This window comes from Phalacrocorax aristotelis, chromosome 12, assembly GCF_949628215.1.
Source record: "Phalacrocorax aristotelis chromosome 12, bGulAri2.1, whole genome shotgun sequence".
Lineage (NCBI taxonomy): Eukaryota > Metazoa > Chordata > Aves > Suliformes > Phalacrocoracidae > Phalacrocorax > Phalacrocorax aristotelis.
This window is the reverse complement of record NC_134287.1, coordinates 15,024,034-15,049,794: the sequence shown is the minus strand read 5'-3', so window position 1 is coordinate 15,049,794 and position 25,761 is coordinate 15,024,034. Positions and strand designations below refer to the sequence as shown.

Genomic DNA, 25,761 nt, shown 5'->3' with positions numbered 1-25,761 from the left:
AACCCAGGATTTTTTTTCCAGTGACTCTGCAGCAAATTAAGACCACCACAATTGACAACTTTCTATATGATGTTTGACAAAACATGAAACTCTAACTTTAGTGTGTAGCTAAGAACCAGTGGTGAATGCTTTTTAATAACATGGCTTTTGTTCCAGCTCTTTGATTTTTCACATTCACATCAGCTGGAGGAAAAAATACAGCACGTTCTTCATCTTAACAAACTTACTTGCATTGATTAACGCAGTGTTTTATGAGACCTGAAAGAACAAAGTTAAATGAACAAGAAGTGAAAACTTATGATGGATGTGTCCCTCATAGCATTTAGATCTTTTCCACTTGATTAAAAATTCCTAGTTCCTCTTCACTGAATTGTTTAGTTTTTTAGCAGTCTCTGTCCTGATTAAAACAAATTAGCATCAAAGATCCCCAGCTGAATGAGGAATCATTAATTGAGAAACATGCAATGCTCCTTAATTACCTTAGAACAGTCAGAGAACAAATAATCTTAGGTTTCAAAGGGGTTTGCACGCACTGTGCACCTTGGGCTTACTCTCTGTGTCTGCTGGAATAAAAGTAGACTCGCCTATACCATTGAGGGTTATCAGTACAAGCCTCAGTAAACACATTGTAGATTGTTTATCTAAAGTGAAAAAAAAAAAAGCAAGGTAATGGCTGACTGGAAGAGATAGATGTTTCAGTTTATTATGTTGATCATAGCTTTCAATTTGCTTTGCATATGCCAACATTGACTGAGAAAGAATGAAAGCTGTTCATTATTGATACAAATTTAAATAATTCTGGAGCTGGAGCATTTTACTCAGAAGCACCTAACAAAATGTCAGGCAGACATTACAGAGAGTAACTGTGCAGCTTGACATAGCAGACAAAAAGAAAACAGACTTTCATAATCCTGGCTCAAAAGGAATCCAAGGAATATTTGCGATTCCTTGGTCACTTGTTCTTTAGCACACAGTTCTTCTGACTGTTGTTTTTTTTAAGCTATGACTCAGAGTCTACAGATCAGCACAGATAGTGCCAGCCTTCATAGGAGGAGTAACTGACTTTTTTAAAGGCCCAATATACTTACTAATATGAATATCTTAACATTTGTTTTGCTTCACCAGCTCATAGAAGAAATCCTGCTGAAAAATGTCACTCAATAGCACTAAGTATGTTCCTGGAGCGGGGCTGTTATTTACATTGCGTTGGCACTGAGGCTAATCCAGCAAGTGTTGGTAACTTAGAAACTAGGCAGCAAAACTAAGCACTGTGCAGAACTACCTGAGCTAGCTGGGAACAAACTGGCTTGTACCAGTGCCAGTATCGCGTGCTCTCTCGCTGAGCTAATCAGCTCTGCAGAGCAGTAAGCTATTAGCAGGGGTGCAGTACAGTGCTGATGCAGCTATGCCCATCTGGTACCCATACCAACTCACCTGGAGTCAGCTGGAGAGATCTGCACCATTGTATGTTACACTATATAGGCGCAAACTTACAATCTTTGGCATACAAACCCCTGATGCAAGGTAACACAATGTTGACATAAGATGATCCCATTAAATATAAAGAATAAACATCATACTAATACATTTTAAAAAGAGTCCCTACAACACAGGAAAGCTTTGGGCTTGCTCCCAGTTCCTATAAACCTGTGCCATTCCTCTGTCATCAATGAATTTTGGCTGACACGCCTCAAAAGTGTGATCCTAAGATCTGTTAAAGAACTTGAGCTAAATGTTACAGTCTCGCCTTAGTATTCTGGTACCGGAGGACAAGAGTGGCACATCCAGCCTCTTATGCTAAATCCTCTTTGCTTGATCTTTTTTTGGTCCACAGCCATAAATTTCTATATAACTGAAAGCCTGAAGATTTTAAAGATTTAATTGGGGCTCATTCTTCTAGACAACTAAGGATAGTATCCACTCATAAAGCAAAACCCCACTTTTAGCTGCAGTCTAAAGTAAAAGTAAAACTAGAAAGGAAAGTCAGAAAAATCCTCAAACCCCTAGTGGACACTGCTCTCTTTATGCAGAAAAATATTACATGTATTTGCAATCAAAAACATGGTCCTTGATCCAAACTAACACTTCTATAGATGAGGCACATATATAAATATGTGTGTGTGAACACAAATGTACTGTTTTGCGTAAATATGAGTTAGATTAGCACTTTATTTTGTCTCTCCTTCTGTGAAACAGAACTTTACCTGTATGTCACACTCCTAACAATCAAGTGAGAAATCGAAAGCAAAATGTCATGATGTTTACTCTTTTAAGTTTCACTTATTTAGAGCTGAGTAATGCTGGTTTTGTTGTTGCTGAAATCATAATCTGTATGGGTACAGCTACTGATGCCCTTCCTGTTGGCCTTCATTTTTAGAGTCTATAAACCAAATGAGTTGGTCTTCCTGGACAGCAAAACTACTGCTTACACACTGCGCTGTCACAGTAACGCAAATAAAGAAACCTTTGCAATTCTATGTTGTTTGCCGTCACAGCATCAAAGCAAGGGTTTGCAAAGCAGGCAAAATCAACCAAGTTTCAAAGCACTCTTTTTGCGTTGGTAATTTTTATAACAAAGGCAGTTTGTTGTAACAGAAGTTTGAGCAAGGACAGGGTAAATCACAAGTTCTGAATGCTCCGATCTTAAGCTACCATTGAGCCATACAATTTTAAAGGCCCATTTTGGAAAATGGATTAGTTTATAAAATAAACTAAATAAGAACATAAAGTGTACCATTAGCAATACCAGTGGCTCAGTGGTGAAGAGACCATAAAGCTGTATGTTTTCCTTTTGATGGGACTGGGGAGAAGCACAGTGGGAGGCAAACCATATGAAATGGCAGTCAGGTTAAGTAAGATGAGAACACCTATACAGCAATATGATTAGTTCACTTAAAATCTTTAAGTTTCTCAAACATTCCCACCTCGCCCTCCAAATATTGCATGAAACAACCCCCAGATCTACAGTACTACAGAAATTAGGCAATGGTTAGCACACCTGCTCTGGCTAGAGTTGCCTGGATCTTGACATAACAGAATACCTTGGATACAGGTGTGACTCCAAAAGCTCTGCTGACTGTAAAAACCTGGGCAGGCCCAAGGAGTGGGGCAGTATTGAAGTAATATTCGCCAGACTGGAAGGTTTTTTCTTCACAACAAAGCATAAAATCTTAGAAAACATTTGAATATCTCTTGGGAAAGCAGATAGACCTGTGCAGTTTTAAGGAAAGGGTGAACATTGAGGACATGGAATGTTTTGGGTGCGTATGGTGAAAGAGAAGCCAAAATGCAGGGTATGGGAATGGGAACAACTGGCTGGATATCAAAACTTTAAAGGTCTATACAGGACACAGCTTTGTCCTAGCAGCGTCAAATTAAACATATATGCTACAAATAAAACATAGGAATTCTGAGAGATTCAGGAATCACTGAGTAGCAGCTAAGGACAGGTTTGATGCTTTGGAAGATGTCTATGTGAAGTGAGAAGATGATGCTGATACTAAGTGTAAGATGATTGGAGATACAGTGGGAGAACTGCTGAAGAAACCAGAATACTTCCAAGAGAAAGGATAAAAGAATTTGGAAAGGAATCAGGATCAGCAGACGGCAAGGACTGCATGCCTTCAGAACCTGGATCAGTTTCACTATGACACTGAATCAAAAGAAAATGCCAAGAGAGAAAGCCAATGTGAAAGACACTATTTGAATGGCACGGTGGAAAGGATGGAGCAGAGGAGGAACGCTAATGCCTGAGAAGGCTGCAGAATCTAAGCCTGGAGGAAAGGGTATCATTTTCTCGCAACTCTGCTGAACAATGAAAATCTTTATTTTTTTTTTTCAAAGAAGGAAGTTACAGAGGGATGGACCTGAGTTGTTTGTGGAGCTCAGTTCTGAAGACATCCAAGAAACAATTACAACCCTTTGGGAAGAGCTTGGCACCATGTGTTGACAGGGTTGCCATTAAATTATTAAAAGCAGGAGGAGGTAAATGAAGCCAGAGGCTTTACAGAGTAATTCTGTTGATTTCAGATACCTGAAAAAGTTTCAGAGCAATGGAAGGTGGTTTTCATAAATGCAATGTAAAAGCTAGCATGGTGCCTGTCTTTCTCTTAAAATCTATAAAGCTTTCTCAGAAGGCTTTACTTTTTTTTTTTTTCCTTTATATAAAGCAGGAACAGTTCAATAACACCAGTGGGGATTCTGGAAAAGGCTTCTACCAAATATTTAATATTTTCATGTGATATTTCATAAGATATAACACTATAATCAGAATGAATATGTAGACTTATAGATTTTGAGAAATCTTATGATGCTATATCATGGCTTTTGAACTACATTGGAGGAATTTATAACTCCATCAAACATTTTTAAAAAGGCACAGCCACTATTTGCAATGAAGAAGATGGAGCATGAAGAGGGTGTAAAACCTTTGGCCCATTTAATATGAGGGATTAAGTCATGGAAATTAATTATCCCTGGTATTCTTCAACATGATTAAAATGGTACAATCACTGACATTTTCAGACAAAAATGAACATCAAAATAGTGGAGCACCTTTGGGATCCTATGGTCTGGGCAACTGTGAATCAAGCAGAAGGTACTGTACAGGGAATGGCTACTCGAAGCAGAAAAAGAACAAATAACATAAAATCAGACATTTGAGAAGCCTGATTAACCAAAGACATAAGTAAGTTGAGTAGATTAGTAAAATGATTTACCAACAATAGGAAAATGACCTCAACAGGACAAACTGAGAGGAAATTCTGTGACTGCTATTGTATGAAAAGGCACAGAGTATGAGTTTTTTAGTGTCTACCAGCAAACTGCAACACCTAGCACTATTAAATAAATCTGATACTAAATAACTTAATAACTAAAAGATACTTAGCACTCATACATTGACTTATTTTTAGATCACTAAAGAGGTCTGAGTACTCTTTAAACATTAGTTAATTAATCTTCACATTCCCATGTCATTAGTAATGTTAATTTTATCATTCCTAAGCATTTATTTAGGAAACTTAAAGCAGGAAAATGATTTGCCATATTCCAACTATCTATTTAGAAACAGAAAAAAAATTACCTACATTAACGTGTTTAGAAAGACTTTTATACCAGACCATTTGTCTCTCTGCTTTGGGCAGGGGAGAAGAGGAACCTTGCAGGAGTATTAACAGATTTCATTTCTGAGAGAAAGCTTTAGGACACAGACAATTTGGGTAGAGTTCTGTCATAAGGAAATCCATCGTGGTTATCCTAACATTATGTTCCAAAACTATGTGTTTTTTTTTTCTCAGGTATATTTTATAACTGAATATCATAAAAAAGCTTTGGGACTTCACATGAAGAAAAGAATTGTCCTTTATGTTAACCACTAAAAATCATGTTGTAACAATGATTTTTGATAAATACTGACCTGGAAAAGAATGTTAAAAAGACTCAGATTTTCAGTAGAATAAGATGGTTAAGATATCTTCTAAGTCTGGAAGTGTATTTGAAGAGCTCCATCTTATTCTTTTCTTGCTTCTTCTCTAATAAAAGGTCTTTTGGAAAAAAGCATTTGCTAAAATTGGAAAAGAACACATCTAAGCATTGTTCTGATAACATAGAAAGGTAAACAGTTATTGTTAAATGAGTAACAATTCTCTCAAACTCCAAATTCATATAAGCTTTCTGTATTATTAACTCTGACCTTAGCACGTAAAAACTGTTACAGGAAAATGTACTAAAAAATAGAGGATATAAAAGGATGGAAGGCACTTGCCTCATTTTATGCACTCAGTCTCAGACTTGCTGAAAATACTGATAGCCAATTGATATGCCCCTGCAATAACATTCTCTATACAGTATTTCAAACAGACTTCTATATCCTCACTTGGAAGGCTAAATACATTTAAGGTTTTATTTCTGTAGAAATGACCATTAATATACGCATAAATAGTCACTGATTCAGTTAAAGTCTTCATATTATTCAATATAACACAAGAATATGTGAGAAAATGTTCTGATTTAGATCAGCTGTGAATGCAATTACTTAATTCCGTATACATATATGATGTTTCCTGTATGTTTTAAAGAGGGTTGTTTGGTTTGTATTTTTTTTCTTTTTGTTCAGCAATCCCACCCTTGCTTTCTCCATATTAGAAAAAGGAAGTTTTGAACATATCTGCAGAGGTGCAAAGAGATGTTTTTTACCAAAACATGACTCAGCTTCAACTTACATGACCAAGGAATTATCAATTTAAGAAAGTCTGGAGTAATAATAGTCCCCTTTCAGCTTTGCAATAAATATTAGAGGGTCACTAGAATTTCAACTAAATATACAAGATGATTATTTTTTTACATGAGAAATATCTGTAGCCATAGAAATGGCTCCATGTGGCTGCATATGTGGTCATACAGAAATTTAAGCATTCATTTTGAAAGTGAAATAACTTTAAATAAGGAAAAGCTGAAACAACATATGGCCCTGAATTATACCAGCCCAGGTTATGCAAGACCTCTTTAGCCAGATTTGCTTTTCTTCGTTAGTATTTAGTAAGCAAGTACAGCTGAAGACAACATGGGAAGTTCTGGCCACCTGTAGACAACAGTAGTTTTGTTCTTATTTGCTATAAGCACCTAAAATAGCCTTAGGTATTCCATACTTTAGAGATTATCTTAAATAAGTGTCAGTAAACTACAGCTTTTTGGGTAATGCTGCAACTTAGAGACTGAAAAACTAGAGTTAATTTATTTCATTTTCCCCAGTAATAGCAAGCATCCTGGATAGGACAACTGTGCTTAAAAAAAGAGAGGGATTATTAATTACCTTTAACAGAGACTTTTCCTTTATTATCAAGAAACCTTTCAGATGCTTTTTAAAAAACTGGTAATGAAATTAGATACATAATGATTTTTTAATTTAGATGAATACTATGAAAGTTATTATGCATAAAGACTGAACATCTGTTAAAGTGATCCCAAACTAAAATTCTTACCATCAGGATTCCAGCTCTCTGCATCAGATTATTTAGAAAATAATTATTGCTACAGATTTTACACATAACAAATTCCGTGTCCTGATCTGAACTTGTCCAAATGTTTTTGATTCGGGAAGATGAGAGGGGACTTTAACTATAAGGAAAGCAGTCAGCTATGAAAATTTTCCAGTCAGATGAATCTGAATGTTCCTAATTAATGGTGTCCTCATGCCTTAACATATCTAGAATTTGGCCTTTTTTATATATATATAATTTTAATAGTGGCAACATACAGATAACCACTTTTTAAAATAGGTAAACTAGCATTTAATTACATTTCATAGGAATGTAATGAATGGAAGCAAGTATTCTAAAGTGTTATCTGTATGTGCACAAATTTGATTTAAGTAGTTTCAGGAATTTATATAAGTGCAGAGAAGAACTGAAGGACTGGTGAACCCATGCTTCCATGGACAGTCTATCTCATATTTTGAACAGTAATTCATAGCTGCTGAATTCCCCTCAGCAGAATCCATGGACTGAGGCGATGGAGGTGGAATCCTGACAATCAGAACTTTGCTGGCCTTACTTTCCAGAACAGCACTTAGCCATTTATTTTTCATCCAACATAAATCACATTAGGGGTAAATCAGGACATTCAACATTTTCTGACTCTAAGGAAGAGTTCAAAAGTTAAACTGGAGAACAGAGTTTTTTAAAAAATTGGCTTTTTCATGAAGCAATCTTAATGTGCCGGTTGATAAAACATCTCATCTGATGTACAGAGGTCATTATTCAAAAATTTGCACTTGCCAATGACTAACAAAATGTAGTTATCAGACATACTATGCTATTTCTACACCTTTAAAATAGAAAGCTGTTGTAAAAGTTACTCTGCAACTTTGGTTTGAGATATGTTGGCAAAAATCTGGTATTTAAGTGTGGCCACTATATAAGTTTGTTTGTTTGTTTGTTTGTTTATTATTCGCCTTTACTAATTGGCATGCAATCAGGAACCCTGGGAGAAGAAAGATACTTGAGGAAAAAACACTCTCAGAGTGAATGAAAATGCTGAATGATCCCATGACAAACATGCTTTTCTTGTACATTTAAAATAATGTTTTTAACCGTTAACACAATAAAATGGCCGATAGCTATTTGCCCATCTTCAGTGTTACAATAAAGTATTTTAATCCCTTTAAAACTCATACCTGCTTTTCAAGTAATTGTCAAACTCCAGTTGAGATACAGAAGAATGTAATCCTTTATGAGTGAGTACAGTTAAAACTGCTCTACAAGACTACGTGGTCTTTCTGTGTACAGGGTCTCCAGCACATTCACAAAACACACACTGTATATTTCTTATGTGAAATGTTTAGGTTGAGGATAATACAGAGTTTGGAATATAGTCCAGACAAGTGGTTCTTTCCTTTTTGTAAGTGTATGCATCATATAAACCAGTTTCTTTGGTTTATATTCATTTGAACAGATCAACTTTAAAATTGACAGAAAGGGTTGTTTTCAAAAGACCATTTTTTTTCGCTATGCTAAGTAGCACTGATTGAAAGTTCCCAACAGAAGCTTTGAAAAGGAATTTTTAAAGTTTTAAGATGTAGGAGACTGAGGTCAGAAGAGGCAATAAAAGTCACAAGATTGTGGTGGCATTATTTTAGGATAATAATACTATCTTAAGGTAAGAAAATACTGAAACAATCATGCCAGCATAAGAAATAATTATACCATAATTCATAAGTGCATAATTTATCAAATCAATAGAGCAGTCATGGTTAGATGCAACCTAATATTCTTGTATAAGATATAACTACATACTGTACAATCATTCCTTTTTATAGTTATTTTTACATTTAATCCTCATCCAAATTAAGCTGAGTACTTCTATGTATGAATGGTGTTACGAAATAAACACAACTCACAACAGGGCTTTATTACTGCTACTGCACCACCATGGCATGCAAGTAACTATGTAGTCAACTATAAACAGTAAAATGTCATCACCTTCCTGAAATAAAAAGAACATGAAAAATACAGATATAGTAGTAAACAACAATTATCTTTTTATATCTTTCATATTTACCAAAAGTCTATCGTTACATGAGGCATTTATACCTCTGTATCACTCTCCTGGACTAGTGTGGTGGCAAATTTGGAGTTGAGAAACTATACCTTCAAGCAGCTCGTACAAAATTACTAGTTTCCTATTATACTTCTGTCAACATGTAATGTGTAAATGAGAACATGACATGTCTGCTACCTACCCCTTAGCATTCTCTTACTTGTTTGTATATACATGAATTTTGAGTAAGTAAAAAGACTGAGGGCCATTAAAGCTGTTTGCTAAGTTATCTGTTCTGGTGACCGAGCCCCCAGGAGACTAATGTCCTATGAAAGGAAACTCTTTCATCTGCTTTTTGTTGCTGAGTACTGATTGTGTGAAGTTCCATAGTGGATGCTGGATTTGAGAACCACTGTTGGAAGCAACTTGGATTTCTGAATATTTATTTATTTATTTATATTTTGTTACGCAGGGTAACTCCTAACTGGTGTGAAAGTGAGGATGAGATGAAATTCTGCAGCTGGGAGAACACAAAGCATCCACACTTTATTATAAAAACAAGGGTCAAAGTACTGACTGGGATTAATTTCTTCTGCTGGGAAGTCAGGACAATTTATAGATACTAGCAAATTTCAGTATTGAAAGGGGAGCAGGTAGAATGACAGCAAGGTAAACTCTCCTTAGACTTGTAATCTTGGACAATCTCTTGGAAAAAAACAGCAAACTTGATTGCACAAGAAGCTTCTCTATGCTCAATTAATTTTGCTAATCAGCTGGCATGGAGGACCCACTTGCACTCCTTGTAAAATATGTTGTTCAGAATTCAGAATAGACTCTTAGGTACAGAAACACGAAAGCCCACGAATCACTCTCCTGCAGCCCAGATTATGTTTCTGAATTTTTTGCAAGGTAAAGAAAAATAATCATGAAACACTCAAATCAAGTTTTTCTATGGAATTATCTTCCAAATATTACATGTGGTGTTCTCGAGTTACACCTATGCTAAATTCAAAAGCTGCCTACCTATTTTGGGCACTGATAAAAGAACACCTAAATCCAAATGATCCTTTTCAGTTCCTGCTTGCTGGAAATAAATTTTAATGCTGATTACAAGGAAAGAACTGTACAATTCTCATTGTTACATTAAGCTATACAAAAAATGTCCTTGAGTTTCCTGGAATTTGCTTAGTTCTCAATTATACACTTTCCTTCTACATTACAAAATAATGTACAGTTTTTCCTAGTTCTGTTCAAAGTTTTTCCCTGCTCTGATATATTCAGGATAAAGAATGCTAGGTATTTTATTTTGTATTTTGTTGATATCGGGATCCGCTCTTTTTATTAAAGCTCACCAAACATATTCATACCTACCAGAAGTTTGTTCTGCTTTGGGGTAGAGTAGGCTGTGTGACTATAACAGAGCACAGTACCTCATATGTTCATTTGTAGATTTGCCTCCATAAAAACTGAGGCTGTAGTATAGCTTTCAATGGAAGCCATTTAAAAAGAAAACATTACAGAATATACAATTGTAGTTTTTGAATCTCAGACACAAGTTCCTTGACGTGTTGAAAGATGATGTTTTCGATTTCTGACTCCTGAACTCTTATCTTTACAGTCTGCAGGCTTCTGTTGTGAAATGTCTATCAGTGCACTCGCAATTGCAAGACCTGTAAGATAAAGGAAAAACAAAATTTAATGTCCAGCTTTCCTGAGAAGAATTCCAGAGTAGTGTGATGGTTCCTTTCATGCCAAATTTTTGTACTTTTCCAGAAGTGATCAGTTTCATTTCAGACTCAGATAACAAGTTCTCACTTTCTAAAATGCTACCTGGTTACAGTGAAGAAACAGAGGAACAAAAAAGAAAATGCAGTTAAGAGGACTAGACTGGAAGTCAGGAGAACTGAGTTCCATTTAATTATCTTACTGATTTGTTGTGTGATCTTAGCATCACCTCTCTTTATCACCATTTTCTTGGGTATGTGGACCAGCAGCTCTCTGACATGGATTTTAATCTATTAAGTGTTTGTGCATTGCATTTAGAAGTGGATGAAACTATCAAATCAGAAAATAAAAGAGAATTTGAGACCATAGTTAAGACAAAATTGTACCGTTGAATATTTCCTTTTGCAATATATATGGCTTCCTAATTTGGAAATATTCAGAGGTTAGTATTTACCATGAACAGAAAGATTTAAAAATATGTTTCCAGAATGCATGGATTTGTGAGCAGACAGTGAACCTTGATGGTGTTGGCCTGGATCAATTCTAAATGTTGTCAACTTACCAAAACACTTCTTTTTCAAATTCTGGTTAAGTTGTTGATATTCCATGACCTGTTGTAATCTTTAGATGGTATTACAGAGGGCATGGACAGGCATGCTTAGGTTAAGAATTTTCTCTTCCATTTGCTTGTTACTGCCTACTTGCTAGAAATTACTGACTTCTGTAATGCTGTGATTAACAACACACTTAATACATGGTAGCTCTGAATTTTGAAATTCACACAAGCAAAATTGCAATGAAATGGATTAGTATTCACATTTATTCACATGCTTTACTCCACCACAGCTGCAATAAAAGCATGACACTTGTACCTGCAAAAGCACATCTATATATACCCGTAATGTAGGCAAAGATGGTGCTGGTTCTTCCTACTGCCCAAACCACCTCAATCTCTAACACATAACAGTACTACTCCATAAGGAAACTTTTGAAAATACTTTTCACAATGTTTAACAGACAGTCTCTATTTTTTAACTACGGCCAATATCAGCCTCAGTTTATCTATTACAGAATCCAATTTTGGCAACATTTTTCACGCATTCCTTCACTACAACACTTATCTACTAAGAAACCGTGCAAAAAATAATTTTCACATACAAGCGTTTCTACAGGCTTCCTTTTTGTTATATGATATACCTTTGGATTCGTCTCAGGTTTCCAGTCTCCTGAAAAAATTTATGCTATTGCATGCTGTAACACTACCTTTCTTAATTCACAAAAATGTTGCAAGAATCAATTAATGTGCATATAGCTTTTTGAAAATACATGGCACTATACTGTAAAATGCTAAATAATTATGATTGCTGCATTTCAGGATATATAAGAGCCAAGATTAATTAAGTCATTTTCCTCACATGCACATATATTTCCTGGTATGAGCTAGCGATGCCTTAAATTGGACTTTGATAAATTGAATTTTGGAAATCTTTGAGGCACCTTTAAAGTATCAGCAGTACCCAGTATTAGCAAATTCAAGAATAAAACCTAAATGACATTTTGATGGTTGCTTACATGTAATCCTGTCTTTAGCAGCTAGGCTTCGGGAGTATGCTAAATGGAATGAATATTATTAGGAAAACAGGTTTTCCATTTTTTATAAGATATTTTTAAATTTACTTGGATGTATGATGTTAACCTCACTTTACATAACAATTAACAAAAAAGGAAGAATTATTTCCTTCAAATCTAATGCTGTATACTGGGGTATACTGGCACGCCGTTTAGAGTTCCATTAAAATTGGGTCACTCTAGAAGATCATTTTTCAAAATGTCACACAAATCATCTGATGAAATTCACTTATTATGTTCTCTACGCCCAGCATAGTTCCTTGTTATCAAAGCAATACAATTAACTGGGGGAACAATTCATTATTTGAGACTGGCAGTCTAAAGGAATTTCATTTACCAAGTCAAGCTGATGCACAGACACTGCAAGCAAGCAGAATTTACATCAACATACAGCAGAAGATTTGATAAAAATGCTGTGGGTTAAATATTCATTAACTGCCCCCTCCCCAGCAAAACACTCCCTGTATTTTACAGGCTTTGTGTATAAACAGCACATGTAAATACATTTAAAGTCGGAACTTTTTTCATTAAAGTTGGAACTGTAAATCATATACTGTTCTATATCTGTTACCTCGACTCATAAGTTATTTCATTTACCTGCCTTTCATGAATGCTTCCATTTAAATATCCTATCTACCATCCAAACTGGTTTTCCAAACCAGTACCTGGCCTCTGGTCGTTTCTGACTCTTGAGTAAGGTGGCAGAAAGGAACAGTGGAGTCAGTAAGCATCCCGCTTGGAGAATCAATGGGTCACCTCTAATAGTCCGATTTCTGAAAATGGAAATTCAAGCCTAGCAGCAGAACTGGACCTATTTTTAAGTTTAGTTTGTTTTCCTACTAAATATTATAGAAATAACCTGACCTAGTTCTATGCAGCTAAAACAATCTCTAGCTTGTTGTAAGCATATGTATGGAAAGATCATTAAGAAGTGAGCCCAGTCAAATATATAAGTGGAAAGTATATTTTTGTAAGAGATAATTGCATCCACAATGAGAAAAATACCAGAGAAAGCAATATGAACTTGGTAATCTTTAGCAGAACTATTGTCTTTCCTAATGGAAGTTAAATGGTAATAGTTTATTCTCAGGAAGTAAGTGTCTAATCATAAAATTACTGGTGTGTGAATTTTTTGTTGGGTTTTTTCTTTTTTTACAATTATGCAAAACAATTAATAAGTACAGGAATAAAATACAGCACATCAAATGAGATTGCCTTGAAAAGTGCATTCCCGATTTATATACAAACAGCACTTTAATTCTGCATTTGAACAAAAGCATCTGAAAAAGTCATTCATTTTGAGATGCTCTCCTCCCAGTCTCTGTAAAAACAGGCAGTACTATATATTTTAATTTTGCAGCAAAACAGCTTCATTAGGCGTGAAAGGTTAATTGCAGGTTTAAGTGCAGTTCAGGGAACAGTGCACGGGTCTGTAGTGAATAGCACAGTCTGCTACAGGAAGGCTGAGTGCTATAAACTGTTTGCCCTGCTGAAATGTTTTACTACCTCATTTACTAACTGTCTGCTTTTACTGCTTGTATTTGTAGTTCTTCTAAACCTTTAATAGCTACAGTTTTATTTCACTGTAATCAGATTTAAATGGAAATACCCATGCTGGGATGTTTAAATGTTTTTCCTCTGATTGTACACAGCTACATTTGAACTGATGTAAGGCTACACTATCTCTCAAGGTAGAAAAAAATCCTAACATTGAAAAAGTTAGTCTTACATGCTGGCATGCATATTTAAAATCACTTTTCCTCCTCTATTGTTAATTTTAATGAGAAATGCATTGAGTTCTTACTATCCCCTTTGTTAAAAGTAAGGAAAAAAAGAATGACCTCAGATTCATGGTTAGGCAGGTAACTGGAAATGTTTTTTCAATTTAAATATGTGTTGTTGGGAGATAGCATTTGGATAGATGTCTTCGTTTGATTAAATTCTACATGTTTTCATTGTTACGCAGAATCAGAACATTCAGAAAGCTGAAGACAATAAAATAACTACAGCTCAAGTAGACCGATTAGATTTGTTTGATATTTAAACCAGAATTATAGTTATTGCTTAAGGTGACCTTAACAATTAAAATGACAGCTGCCACACAGAGAGACTTAAACCGAAAAGACTAGGTAAATGCTATACTACTAGAGTAATAGCTTCACCCTTCACCACCCAGCAGTCTTTGTGTCACTTCCATTTGTTGATTCTTTCAAGGTTTGTTACTGTAGATGCTCACCTAATAGTGGACAGAGTCCTTTTATCATAAACAATCTGTTATTTGAAGTCTTTCCCTTGTAGCAGATGCGGTGCCCATGAATATCGGTACAAATGGATCCAAGCAGTTTGAAGACAAACTGCATAAGTGATGAGATTTACAGCCTCTAGTAGCTCATGAAGAGACCCATAGTACACAGTGAAGCCAGTGAAGACAATTTCATTCTCATCAATAAAACTACCAGTTATTATGTGGGGAATTTTTATGAGTTTTGTCATTTATCATTATTTTAAGTCTTTAAAGAACTTTTTTTGTAGATACTTGATGCATATTATGTGTGTATGAATGAATGACATCTATATACAAAACAACCTTGTTAAAAATGTAGGTTTCTTATCGTCTATTAACTTGATGAAACAGAGCCCATTCACCATAAACTTTGTGGATGCATACCACGACTGCGTACATTTATTCTTTGTAGGAAATACATATGGTAGCTATAGTGGCTATAATGGCAGAGGAACATAACTTTCAAGAAGGTTGTTACTAGGCACCTAGTTTCTAAGTACCCACTGAAAAAATTCTCTCACTTTCTGTGAGATATTGTGCTAGGTGTAGTCTTAGTCTGTTTAGCAGTTTGGTAGAATTTTCCAGATTGTCTTTTGGACTAACTCATGATTAATTTTCATGACTGAGAAGACCAGAATATTTGCTCTACACTCTCCTGTTATATAGATCAAGATTTCCAAAAGGCACATAAAATGGAACCAGAACAAGACCTGGGATTCAAAGGAATGATCAATCTACAAAGCCTTCTCCTAACCACGTACAAACCTGATACACAAATGCCTACTTTGAAGGCAAAAAAGTAAGAGTCATCTGAAGTTCAAGACTGTACATGGCCAGAGGAACCACTGTATGTCTCAATAGAACTAAGTTCATCTCAAAGTCAGAAAATAGTCAAATCCTTCATGTGTATCTGAGTGTCCTGGTCTGGCAGGCGTGCCTAGACAATGTCCAGACATCACAGACTTAGTCACAGAGAAAAACAATCATAAGTAACTGCCAAAAAGACTAAGCATCTTCATGACCTCTCATATATTTATTTATTTATTTAATTATTTATTTATTTAAATTAGAATTTTTAAAAAGGACAAGCTGACAGCACCTCAAAATCACAAAGGCTTCTCTTCCTGTTTGGAGCATGCATGTGTATTTTAAGTTGACACCACGCTTACTATGAGAAAGATATATTAAAGAAATTAAACTAACTAGGAAATTACTTCGGGCAAGTAACCCCATCATTTTTTTTCAGTGATAACTTTTGCTAGATGGGCAGACAGCCAAGACTCCAGGAGGTATGTTTTCCTTTTCTTATGCATATAACTTAATTAAATAAGTAAAATATGAGACAGAGCTTAAACCATAACAATAATAAACTAAATAATGATAGCGTGGAATTAAATAGCCACACACTAGTGTAAAGGAGATGTCATGCTCCTTTATATTATACCCTTGGTATTTAGTAATAACAGCTATCTATAAGGAGCTAAGAAACTCTTATTCCCAAAATAGACTTATAAATTACTTGTTGTCAGTTTGTGGGAAACGCAGACTATACAATAAAGGATCTTTTATGAAATGTTCGACCTTTCCCAATTTTTCTCATTTTGAAAAGGAAATAGCCCTACATATTTGTGTGAAATATTTGTGTTCCAAGGGGCCGGTAGTGACTTTTTTTTTAATATAGTCAGGCAGTTTCCTCTTCCCTTTCAGCATGAGGTATCTTTAGTTTAGTCTGTAATCCAGGTCTGTATAACATCTGGTGCCTTTAAACTATCCAGCCTGCCAGTGGCTACGAGACAGCGTGGGCTGTTTGGCCTCTCTGGCTACAGACAGGCAGGGATTGGTGATGTGACCATGGCGCACAGGAGCTCCCTGAAGGACAGCTGGCAGATCAGAGTCCACTTACTCCAGGCTAACCTGCACCAATCTGGGATAGTTATCCAAGTACTTTGGGATACCTCTTGTCTGTTCAGCAGGACAAAAAAACCCACTGTAGTGATGAAGGAGGCCTAGTGAGGTGTTGGAGACACTATGGCAGTAGGTTAGGATTGGTGCAATATAATGTTAATTAACTGCAGCTTTTTTCTCCCACCCACTTTTCTCAGCTCAAGCCCTCCTGGAACACAAGAATCATAGAATCATTTAGGTTGGAAAAGACCTTTAAGATCATCAAGTCCAACCATTAACCAAACACTGCCAAGTCCACCACTAAACCATGTCCCTAAGCATGACATCCACATGTCTTTTAAATACCTCCAGGGATGGTGACTCCACCACTTCCCAGGGCAGCCTGTTCCAACGCTTGACAACCTTTTCGGTGAAGAAATTTTTCCTAATATCCGACCTAACCCTCCCCTGGTGCAGCTTGAGGCCATTCCCTCTTGTCCTATCACTTGTTACTTGGGAGAAGAGACCAACACCTACTTCACTACGACCTCCTTCCAGGTAGTAGCAGAGCGCGATAAATTCTCCCCTCAGCCTCCTTTTCTCCAGCCTAAACACCCTCAGCTCCCTTAGCCACTCCTTCACTGGTTACTTTTAAAAGGAACTCATATGAGATTATTGCATTTAGCTGGACTGTATTGTCAGACCTGTACTCCAGTCTGACTTGTGCCCTCGCCCAGGGAAAGCAGCACAGATGGAAGTAGAAATGCACTTACTTAACAAGTGGGAGAGAAAGGCTGAGATAGTGGCTGATCTGAGCTGTGAGGGGACCTCTCATCTGAAACTGTACAAGAGATAATAAGTGGGGAATGATAAGACATGACAGGTCTTGAAGATTAATAATGATATTTGAGACAATAGAAAAAGGAAGTGCGTAACACTACTAAAAATTATTTCTGTGCTAAAAAACTAGTCAGGAAAAAGATCTGAAATAAACATGGTTAAGACAGCAGTTCAATGTGGCAGTAATTCAGAAGTAAGCTGCAGAGATCATGGGCAAAGGGCTTTGTTTTGGTGATGCAGAGGGAAGATGGTGTTTTGGAGAGGCTGCAGCACGAGAATTCAGCAAGACTGTGCAGTCTGGTGGTGAGGAAGCAAAGGAATGACAATCAAAGAATACTTGGGCAAGACCAGAGGGACAGCAAGGCTAACAGTGCCATTAACACAGACTCAAAGGGAAAGGGTGGAATACAAACTAATATGAAGAAATACAGAACATTGTGGGAATGAAAAGAGAAACTGCATAAAACTGGTCTGTAACCTAACCTGTGAACCTGTGGATCAAGGGTAACCCAAATCCAGGTATATGGAATACAGACTTCCATTAAAGTAAAATACATGCATTTTCTACAAATAACAGAAGAAACTGTAGTACAGATACTTTCCCAAGATGTCTGACACATTATTTTGTTAAAAACTTTAAATTTGAAGAGTGAAGCACACCTTAAGCTATAATGGTTAAAAAAAATTACTAGATTTTTTTTATCTGTTTCTTGGACCCTATTCCTTTGGGTTTCCTGGTAAAGCTTGTCACAGATTTGTCCAGTGATATTAAGAATATGACTGACTCCACAGACTAAAAGAGTGATAAAAAAAGAATTGTAGTTGACCGCTGAGTCTGAAGATAAAACATTCTTCTTAAAACCTCTTATTGACTCACTTTAGATATTACAACAGGCTTGGGGAACAGTTACATTTAGACTAGTTTAGTAATAGCTCCTAAAGCTGCAATACTTATCAGTACTAAATTTCAATTAATAAAGCAGGCATCACTTTCAGTCAGGAAATATATTCTTCTCACAGAATAGCAGAGCTACAAGAATTAAAGCATCTTGACATTTTGAACTAAGAAGTTTTACCTTGGCAGAAGTTACAGACAAGTGATCTATTGCTAGACCATTGTTTTATCCCATTATTGTAATTTTTAGACCTTGGACCACGAAGGGTAATTACCGAAATCTGAGAATGTCCCTAACTATTCCATTGTCTTTCTCAACATGGCTTATTTTATACAAAAAATACAGCAGGTTTTTGTGTGCATTTTTTTCCTTTTACATTAAAAAATAAGAAACAAGTAATTCCTGCATGATTAATTTTGCATGTCGTCAGACTTTTTCTATCTTGCATTTTTGGAATATAAGTTGCAGAGTCTCAAATGGGTGTATCAGTAACAAAATATGTTTAGAGTTTTAGGGGTAAAAAAGCAAAATTGGGTCATACGTAATATTTTCAGAAAGCTATCAATCAAATACCTGAATGGCAAATTACCTGTAATTCCCAAAATAACTGTTATTTTAAGTTATTAGCAAAACAAGGCTTTTAGTTTTTAACTGATAGCTATTAAAAACACCTGAAAGGAATAATCTGCTTAGAATATGTGCAAACCTCATGCAGATTAATTCCTTGATGCTCTCCCACTGCATATTACACATCATGTGTTAAGATGCAATTAATTACATAGGTTTCTATAATGGGCAGTAATATATGAAACATTTGGAATTTTTTCCCACAAACTATTAAATTTTTGGTTTGATTACATCTCCTTCCATTGAATCATTTATCCATATGTTATGAAAAACATCTCTACTATTCTTGTGATGTTGTGCAGCCGTTTAATTTGTTTTCAGGAAAATCAGTAAACTAATTTGCTACTCTGCAAGAATTTGGTGAGATGCATTAATCATGCCAGAATCTAATTTGGTCTTGTAAATCCATTTCTGTAGAAGAGAAAAAATCTACTTGGAGTACTGAAGAAGCACTATTTTCACTTACTTTTAACAATACCTGGGTAAATAAAACCGAAATAATAATTTGTTTTGTTTAGAAGTCAGTATCACAGCTGTGACCCAGAAGAGATCAGTTTATGAACCTTTCTATAGTAATTTGACACTTTTGGATTGCAAAGGCCTCTTCCAGACCAGTACACTTGAGGTTACTTGTACAGCATTATTTTACTGTTTGTCTCTATCTTCAGCAATCTGGTTTTATTAGGATCATGCATGACAATCAGAAAAGTTAAGATATGAAAACCGTAAAAAATTGACAGCTTCAGTTAGAACATTTTTAGAGCTTTTTACCCAAATCCATTCATGCAGGTTGGACTCTAACCACCATAATGACAGCTACAGCCTTACTAAACATCGTGAGTAGGGTGAATACCTGTGAGACAGAGACTTACCGTTTGTGTAAACAGAGTGTGATTGACAGTCCATTAATACAGTGCTGAAGTGTCGTTTCATGCAATTGAGTAATCAGAATATCTGCATGTGTGCGTGTGCTTATATGTGTATAAGTATCTGGGAAACAGAAGGTTCAAACACAGCCGAGCAACCAGGACAGTTAGGAGGAGACAAGGCAGAGGTATTCACCAGGGTTTGCTTCCCTCCAGAGGAGCCATACTTGCAAGGGGTGATTTAAAGCAGATCTCTTCCTGTCTGTAGAGGAAATCTGGGGTGATTAATCTCACTAGGTGACATTCAGTTTTTGTGAATACCTCCCTAATGTTCCATCTGGGTCATAAAGTATATTGTCAGATTTGCAGCTTTACTACTCTCCTCCTCAAGACAAAGAATACAACCTTAAAGACAATAGGTTTAAGGGCCCAAGAGGGGCCAATTCTGCCCTTGCTGGAGACAAAAAATTACTACTTACATTATCATTTACTTTTAAGAGAGATTAGAGCAATAATCTTCAAAGATGCTGTTCCTAACTCTTGCACCTTTATTTTGCAGGTGCTGCGGTTTTTTCCACTGTCAAAGATTTTTATTTAAGCCAGAAAGAAATGATTAATATGTTCATACAAACAAATAATTACAGTTCACCAGAAATGCAATAGGACTACAGCTTAATCAGAAGTAGGCGTGCTGTCTGCAGTGCTTTCCCATAATGCAGTCTCGCTTATAAGTTTTGCTTTCCAAGGTTGACGAAGAACTAGACTTGTTTTCCATTTCCAACACACTGCTGCAATATATCATTGCTCTAACCACTGTTTGGCTTGTAGTTTGGTTCTGGCCAAATAACAATGCCAGTTTTTCAGTATTCTGCTGATTTCCACAATTAGACATTCAGTACATCCCCAGCTACATAGCCAGCAGTCACTGTGACAAAACAAACGATCTTGGGAGTATAACACAGAATTAAGTCAACAGGACAGAAAGCGTGCCTAGAATTTTGAAATACTACTAAAGTGACAACTTCAGGGTCCCCTGGATCTCTAACATAAGGCTACTGGTAGTTTCAGTACCTATTAATGCCCAAGAGCAAGAAAAAGTAAATAAAAAAAGACACAAGTGCCCTGCTGTCATTATTAGGGTGGTTCCATCAACAGAGCTACCATCAGCTGATATGGAACACTGATTTTTATTAATTCTAGCAGAAAAGCTTAGTAAAGGGCTGAAAAGCTCAAGCCATAAAAACATTTTTAAAAACAGAAGGATTTTACACAAATGGCCCTACCAGAATCCTGGTCAGCACTGAAAGAGAATAAATCTGAATGGGATTCTAGTATATAGAGGCAAGCAATATAGCTACTCATTTATTCTTTCCTGAATCTTCTATGTAACACTAAATATCCTATATTATGACCTTAACAGGCAAAATGACACAGTTAGACCTGGTTACTGTCAAACTGTATGGAAATAGGGTTTCATTTCAAACTCTGCATATTCCTAATTGATTACGTACACTTGGTCCTGAACAGTCAATATAGATAAATATCAGTACAATTATAGTAGCAGAGCATCATTTCTGCTTGTGTGACATATGCAGGTAGAGCAAATGCCTAGAACTGTGAGATATCAATGCTATGACTTCGTATCACATTAAATATATTATTTGCCCTAGGCATGCTTCCTAGTTTGGAGAGGAAAAACTAGAAAACTGACAGTACATAGTCACAGCTTGTTACCTAGCTCTGTGTGTCCTCACACTCCAGCAAGTAGCACTCATTGTCTCGTTTATCAATCCCATTATAAATTTTGAAAGAACTATTCTGGTACAAAGATTACAAAACTAGAACTTTTGCCATTTAAAACGTTTCTCTAGATGCCCCTTTGTATCTAGAAGATGTAACTGGGAAAACCTGAGAAAGATCCTCCTGACACACCAAATTCAGGTTCAGAGATCACAGGAGATACTGGAGCAGTGAAATATTCCTCTCTTGGGATCAGATCTGGCATAAATCTCAGCCTGACGCACACACCACCTTTTTATACAGCAAAGTAAAATCTCCCACTCATTTTCTGTTGAACAGGACTAATGCTACTGAATGGATGTGAAGGTAAAAGGCAGAAACCAAGTGAAAGATACAATGCAGAAATTCTCATAAAGTCCATTTCCCAGCAATGTCAGCTCCCAGAAGATGCATTCAATGAATATGAACCTCCAGATACTGAAGAGTTGCTACAATAGCCCTTCCTCATCACTAGTCACGGGAGTAAGAAGTGGGAGAGATTAAACCAGGGAGAAGATGATGTGGCAAGACATACACATTCTGCTTGGAGTTTTCCAGTGCTAGGATGGTTCTCTGAGGCAATTCTGTGCATTTAGAGCAATTCTGTGCATTGTTCTTCACAATATTTTCATTAAAACCTACGTGCTCTATAAAGTGCCATGCTAGCTTTGTATTTCCAGGATGCGATTAGGAGCTAGTTTTCATTTACGTATTTTCAAAAAGTTTTTACTATGTGATGAAGGAGAAACAAACCTTCATCAGGACACTAGAATTCCCTCACTGCAATTTTGCTAAATCTCCCATCTGTTTCTTAAAAGCAGAAATTATGTTGTCTTCTATTTTCTATTTAACTGCTGACCTTTTCCCCTCTGTTTTTTCCCATATGCTTTTTGATCACACGTGAAAAACTTGGCTTCAGTCCTCTAATTTCCTGATTTTCTATATTTCAATTATACTTTAATAGCTATATATATAGTGATGATGATACAAGAGTGTGTTGTGAATGAAATCTGTTTTGTACTATCCCAGCTTCTGAGAAATGCTACAATTTGAGTTTCTTTCTTCTGTAGCCTCTGAAGTGCCTTCTATAATATAATAATATAATAAACCCTGAATCTGCTCTTCCCTTTGCAATGCAATCCAGCATTCTGCGTCCCATAATGCTGCTACATTATGATTTGCAACTATAAATAATTATCCTAAGTTACAAAGATAAAATATAAAACTTTAAAGCAGTACAATTAGACACCATACTTGAGACTCTGAAGCAGCCATAACCAAACATTGATTTTCATAAAGAATAGAAAAGAAGGTGATAATGAAAAGCATGGTTCCTGCTTATGATTAGTTCATCAAAAGCTTGCTGAAAGCTTGGGTGCAAAGAATGGAAATAGTACATAGTCTGTGGCAAACTGCGCCTTGCTTCTAACAGATGGGGCACCACTTTTTATGACCTCTATCATAAAAGGTGAGGTGATGGTGGGGGAAACCCAGCTGTGGGAATGGGATTTGACAACGCATGAGGTTCAGTAATAGAAGCTATTATCCCCCAAAAGGGGAAGTGTCAGAAACAAGAGGGACTTATCTAAACCTCTGTAAGGCTTGTGATCAAATGTGTGAACTTGTAGGTTGATTTTTCTTGTTCTGTCTTGTCTGGACAAGTATTCAATATAACAACAGTGGAATACATAGGATTCCTGGCTTTTTCCTACACTATTTTTCATTGCCTTCCTTCCAAACAGCCCTTCATTATCCACTGTTATTTTTGCTTCTTCTCTTCTATTAAGCTTGAGTTGCCACATTATTTAACCTCCTTTGCAAAGTACTTGTTTTTCTCTACCTAGATTTCCAATAATCAGGAATTCTCTTTGTGAATCTGATATTGGTTACTAAGACTACTCTAATTCGCTTCCACATTCTTTCATCTCTTGGGATTGTACTTGTGTGAGGAGGTGTCGGTATGGCAGGTTTTAAAAGCTACAGATATCTTAATAATAATTTATATTATTTGTCCTTCTCCTGACTTCTTATTTTAGTGGTCAGATTTTTTCCAAGAAAAATACACTAACAAAATTGCCAATTGAACCAAACACCGACGCACCATCGGTGAAGGAAGAGTTAGTCTAGGAATTACTACAGGAGCTTGACCCCCACAAATCAATGGGACCTGACGCCATCCATCCGAGGGTGTTGAGAGCTGGCTGGCATCATCGCAAGGCCACTCTTCATAATCTTCGAGAAGTCATGGAGAACGGGGGATGTCCCAGAGGACTGGAGGAAGGCAAACGTTACCCCTATCTACAAGAAGGGCTCGAGGGAGGATTCGGGTAACTATAGGCCCATTACTTCAATCCCTGGGAAAGTTATGGAACGAATCCTCCTGGGGGCCATCACAAGTCAATTGAAGCACATGATTGGGAAAAGCCAACATGGCTTCACTAACGGCAGATCGTGCTTGACAAACCTGGTGGCCTTCTATGACAAAGTGACTTGCCTGGTTGACAGGGGGCAGGCAGTGGACGTTGTCTACCTGGACTTCTCCAAGGCCTTTGATACAGTCTCCCACAGTCTCCTCCTGGAGAAATTGATGCGTTATGGCCTAGACAAGTGGTCTGTGCAGTGGGCGGGGAACTGGCTGACAGGCCGCACCCAAAGGGTGGTGGTAAATAGCTCTTTCTCAAACTGGCAACCTGTCACTCGTGGAGTCCCCCAGGGATCAATATTGGGCCCAATGTTATTCAACACCTTCATAAGTGATCTGGATAATGGGATCAAGTGTAGCCTGATGAAGTTTGCTGGTGACACCAAGTTGAGTGGGGAAGTCGACACTCCAGAAGGGAGAGCTGCTCTGCAGGGAGATCTGGATAGGCTGGAGGAGTGGCCAGCAAGAACCTTATGAAGATCAACAAGGAGAAGTGTAAGGTCATGCACCTGGGAAAACATAATCCGGGAGTGCAGCACAGCCTGGGATGCACCTGGCTGGAGAGCAGCTCTGTGGAAAGGGACTGAGCGAACAGTGGCTGCTGCAGCCAAGAAGGCCAACAGGATGCTGGGTTGCATCAAAAAGGGCATCGCCAGCAGAGAGAAAGAAGTCATCATCCTGCTCTAGTCAGCGCTTGTCAGGCCACACCTGGAGTCCTGTGTACAGTTCTGGTCCCCGCTATACAAAAAGGATGTGGACAGGCTGGAAGGGGTCCAGAGAAGGGCCACCAGGATGATCAAAGGCCTGGGAAGCTGCCATACGAGGATAGGCTGGGAGAACTGGGTTTGTTCAGCCTTGAGAAAAGGAGGCTCAGAGGGGATCTCATCACCGTGTACCAGTACTTAAGGGGTAGTTACAGAGAAGATGGAGACTCCCTTTTTACAGAGAGTCCCATGGAGAGGACAAGGGGGAATGGACACAAATTGCCCTTGGGGAGATTCTGATTGGGCACCAGAGAGAAATTTTTCACACTGAGGACAGCCAACCATTGGAGTAATCTCCCCAGGGAGGGGTTGACTCGGCCACGTTGGACACCTTCAAGAGTCGTCTGGACAGGGTGCTGGGCCATCTTGGCTAGACTGTGCTCTTCCCAGAAAGGTTGGACTGGATGATCCCTGAGGTCCCTTCCAACCTGTGATTCTGTGATTCTGTGATATGCATGTCCACTATTTATAGAGATAAAAATAACTGTTCACATTTGAACTATCATCTAATCATTTCTTTAAGAGCGATGAAGTAGATTATGACTAATCTAAACAGCCAGCCTTACTTCATTGAATCCCACATGTGCTTTAAGAACAATATTTACTTTCAAGATTTTAAAAGATGTGTGCTAACTAGTGCACATTTTTATGCAACTTTTCATCTTTGATGTGTTTAACTGTACTTTCACTAATCATTCTGCAAAAAAGTGACGGAAACGTGTTTTTCTCACAGGGATGGCCTCAAGGATACAGCTATCCTTTGTGCCAGTGTGAGATGTGTATGCAGCTGCTGAAGGTCCACAGAGGCTGAGGCAGTGTGGTTTAAGTTCTCTCCAGATCCACTGAGATGGATTTCAAGGGGAGGGAAGTAGGGCCAGGAGGCTCTTGTGGGAACAAAAAGCCTTAAGGGTGAGGTATGGCATTGCCGTGTTCTGCTGAAGCTGCATGTGCTCAGTAATTTAGGACAAAGTCATGATGCAGTCTTTACATTTTCATCCAGCTTCCTACT

The 25,761-nt window shown here is 37.2% G+C and overlaps 1 protein-coding gene across 2 annotated transcripts in view; it reads right to left on the bottom strand.

The window, feature by feature from the left end:
- Positions 1 to 9,502: 9,502 nt before the first annotated feature.
- ATRNL1 (attractin like 1) overlaps positions 9,503 to 25,761 on the bottom strand; it is a 522,986-nt gene continuing 506,727 nt past the window's right edge. Inside the window, exon 29 of one of the 2 annotated variants that reach the window (XM_075107503.1) lies at positions 9,503 to 10,706. In XM_075107503.1, coding sequence (XP_074963604.1) covers positions 10,582 to 10,706 — 125 coding nt within the window. In that variant the 3' untranslated portion in view covers positions 9,503 to 10,581. The remainder of the gene's footprint in view (positions 10,707 to 25,761) is intronic. The other variant, XM_075107501.1, reaches the window with a different exon arrangement.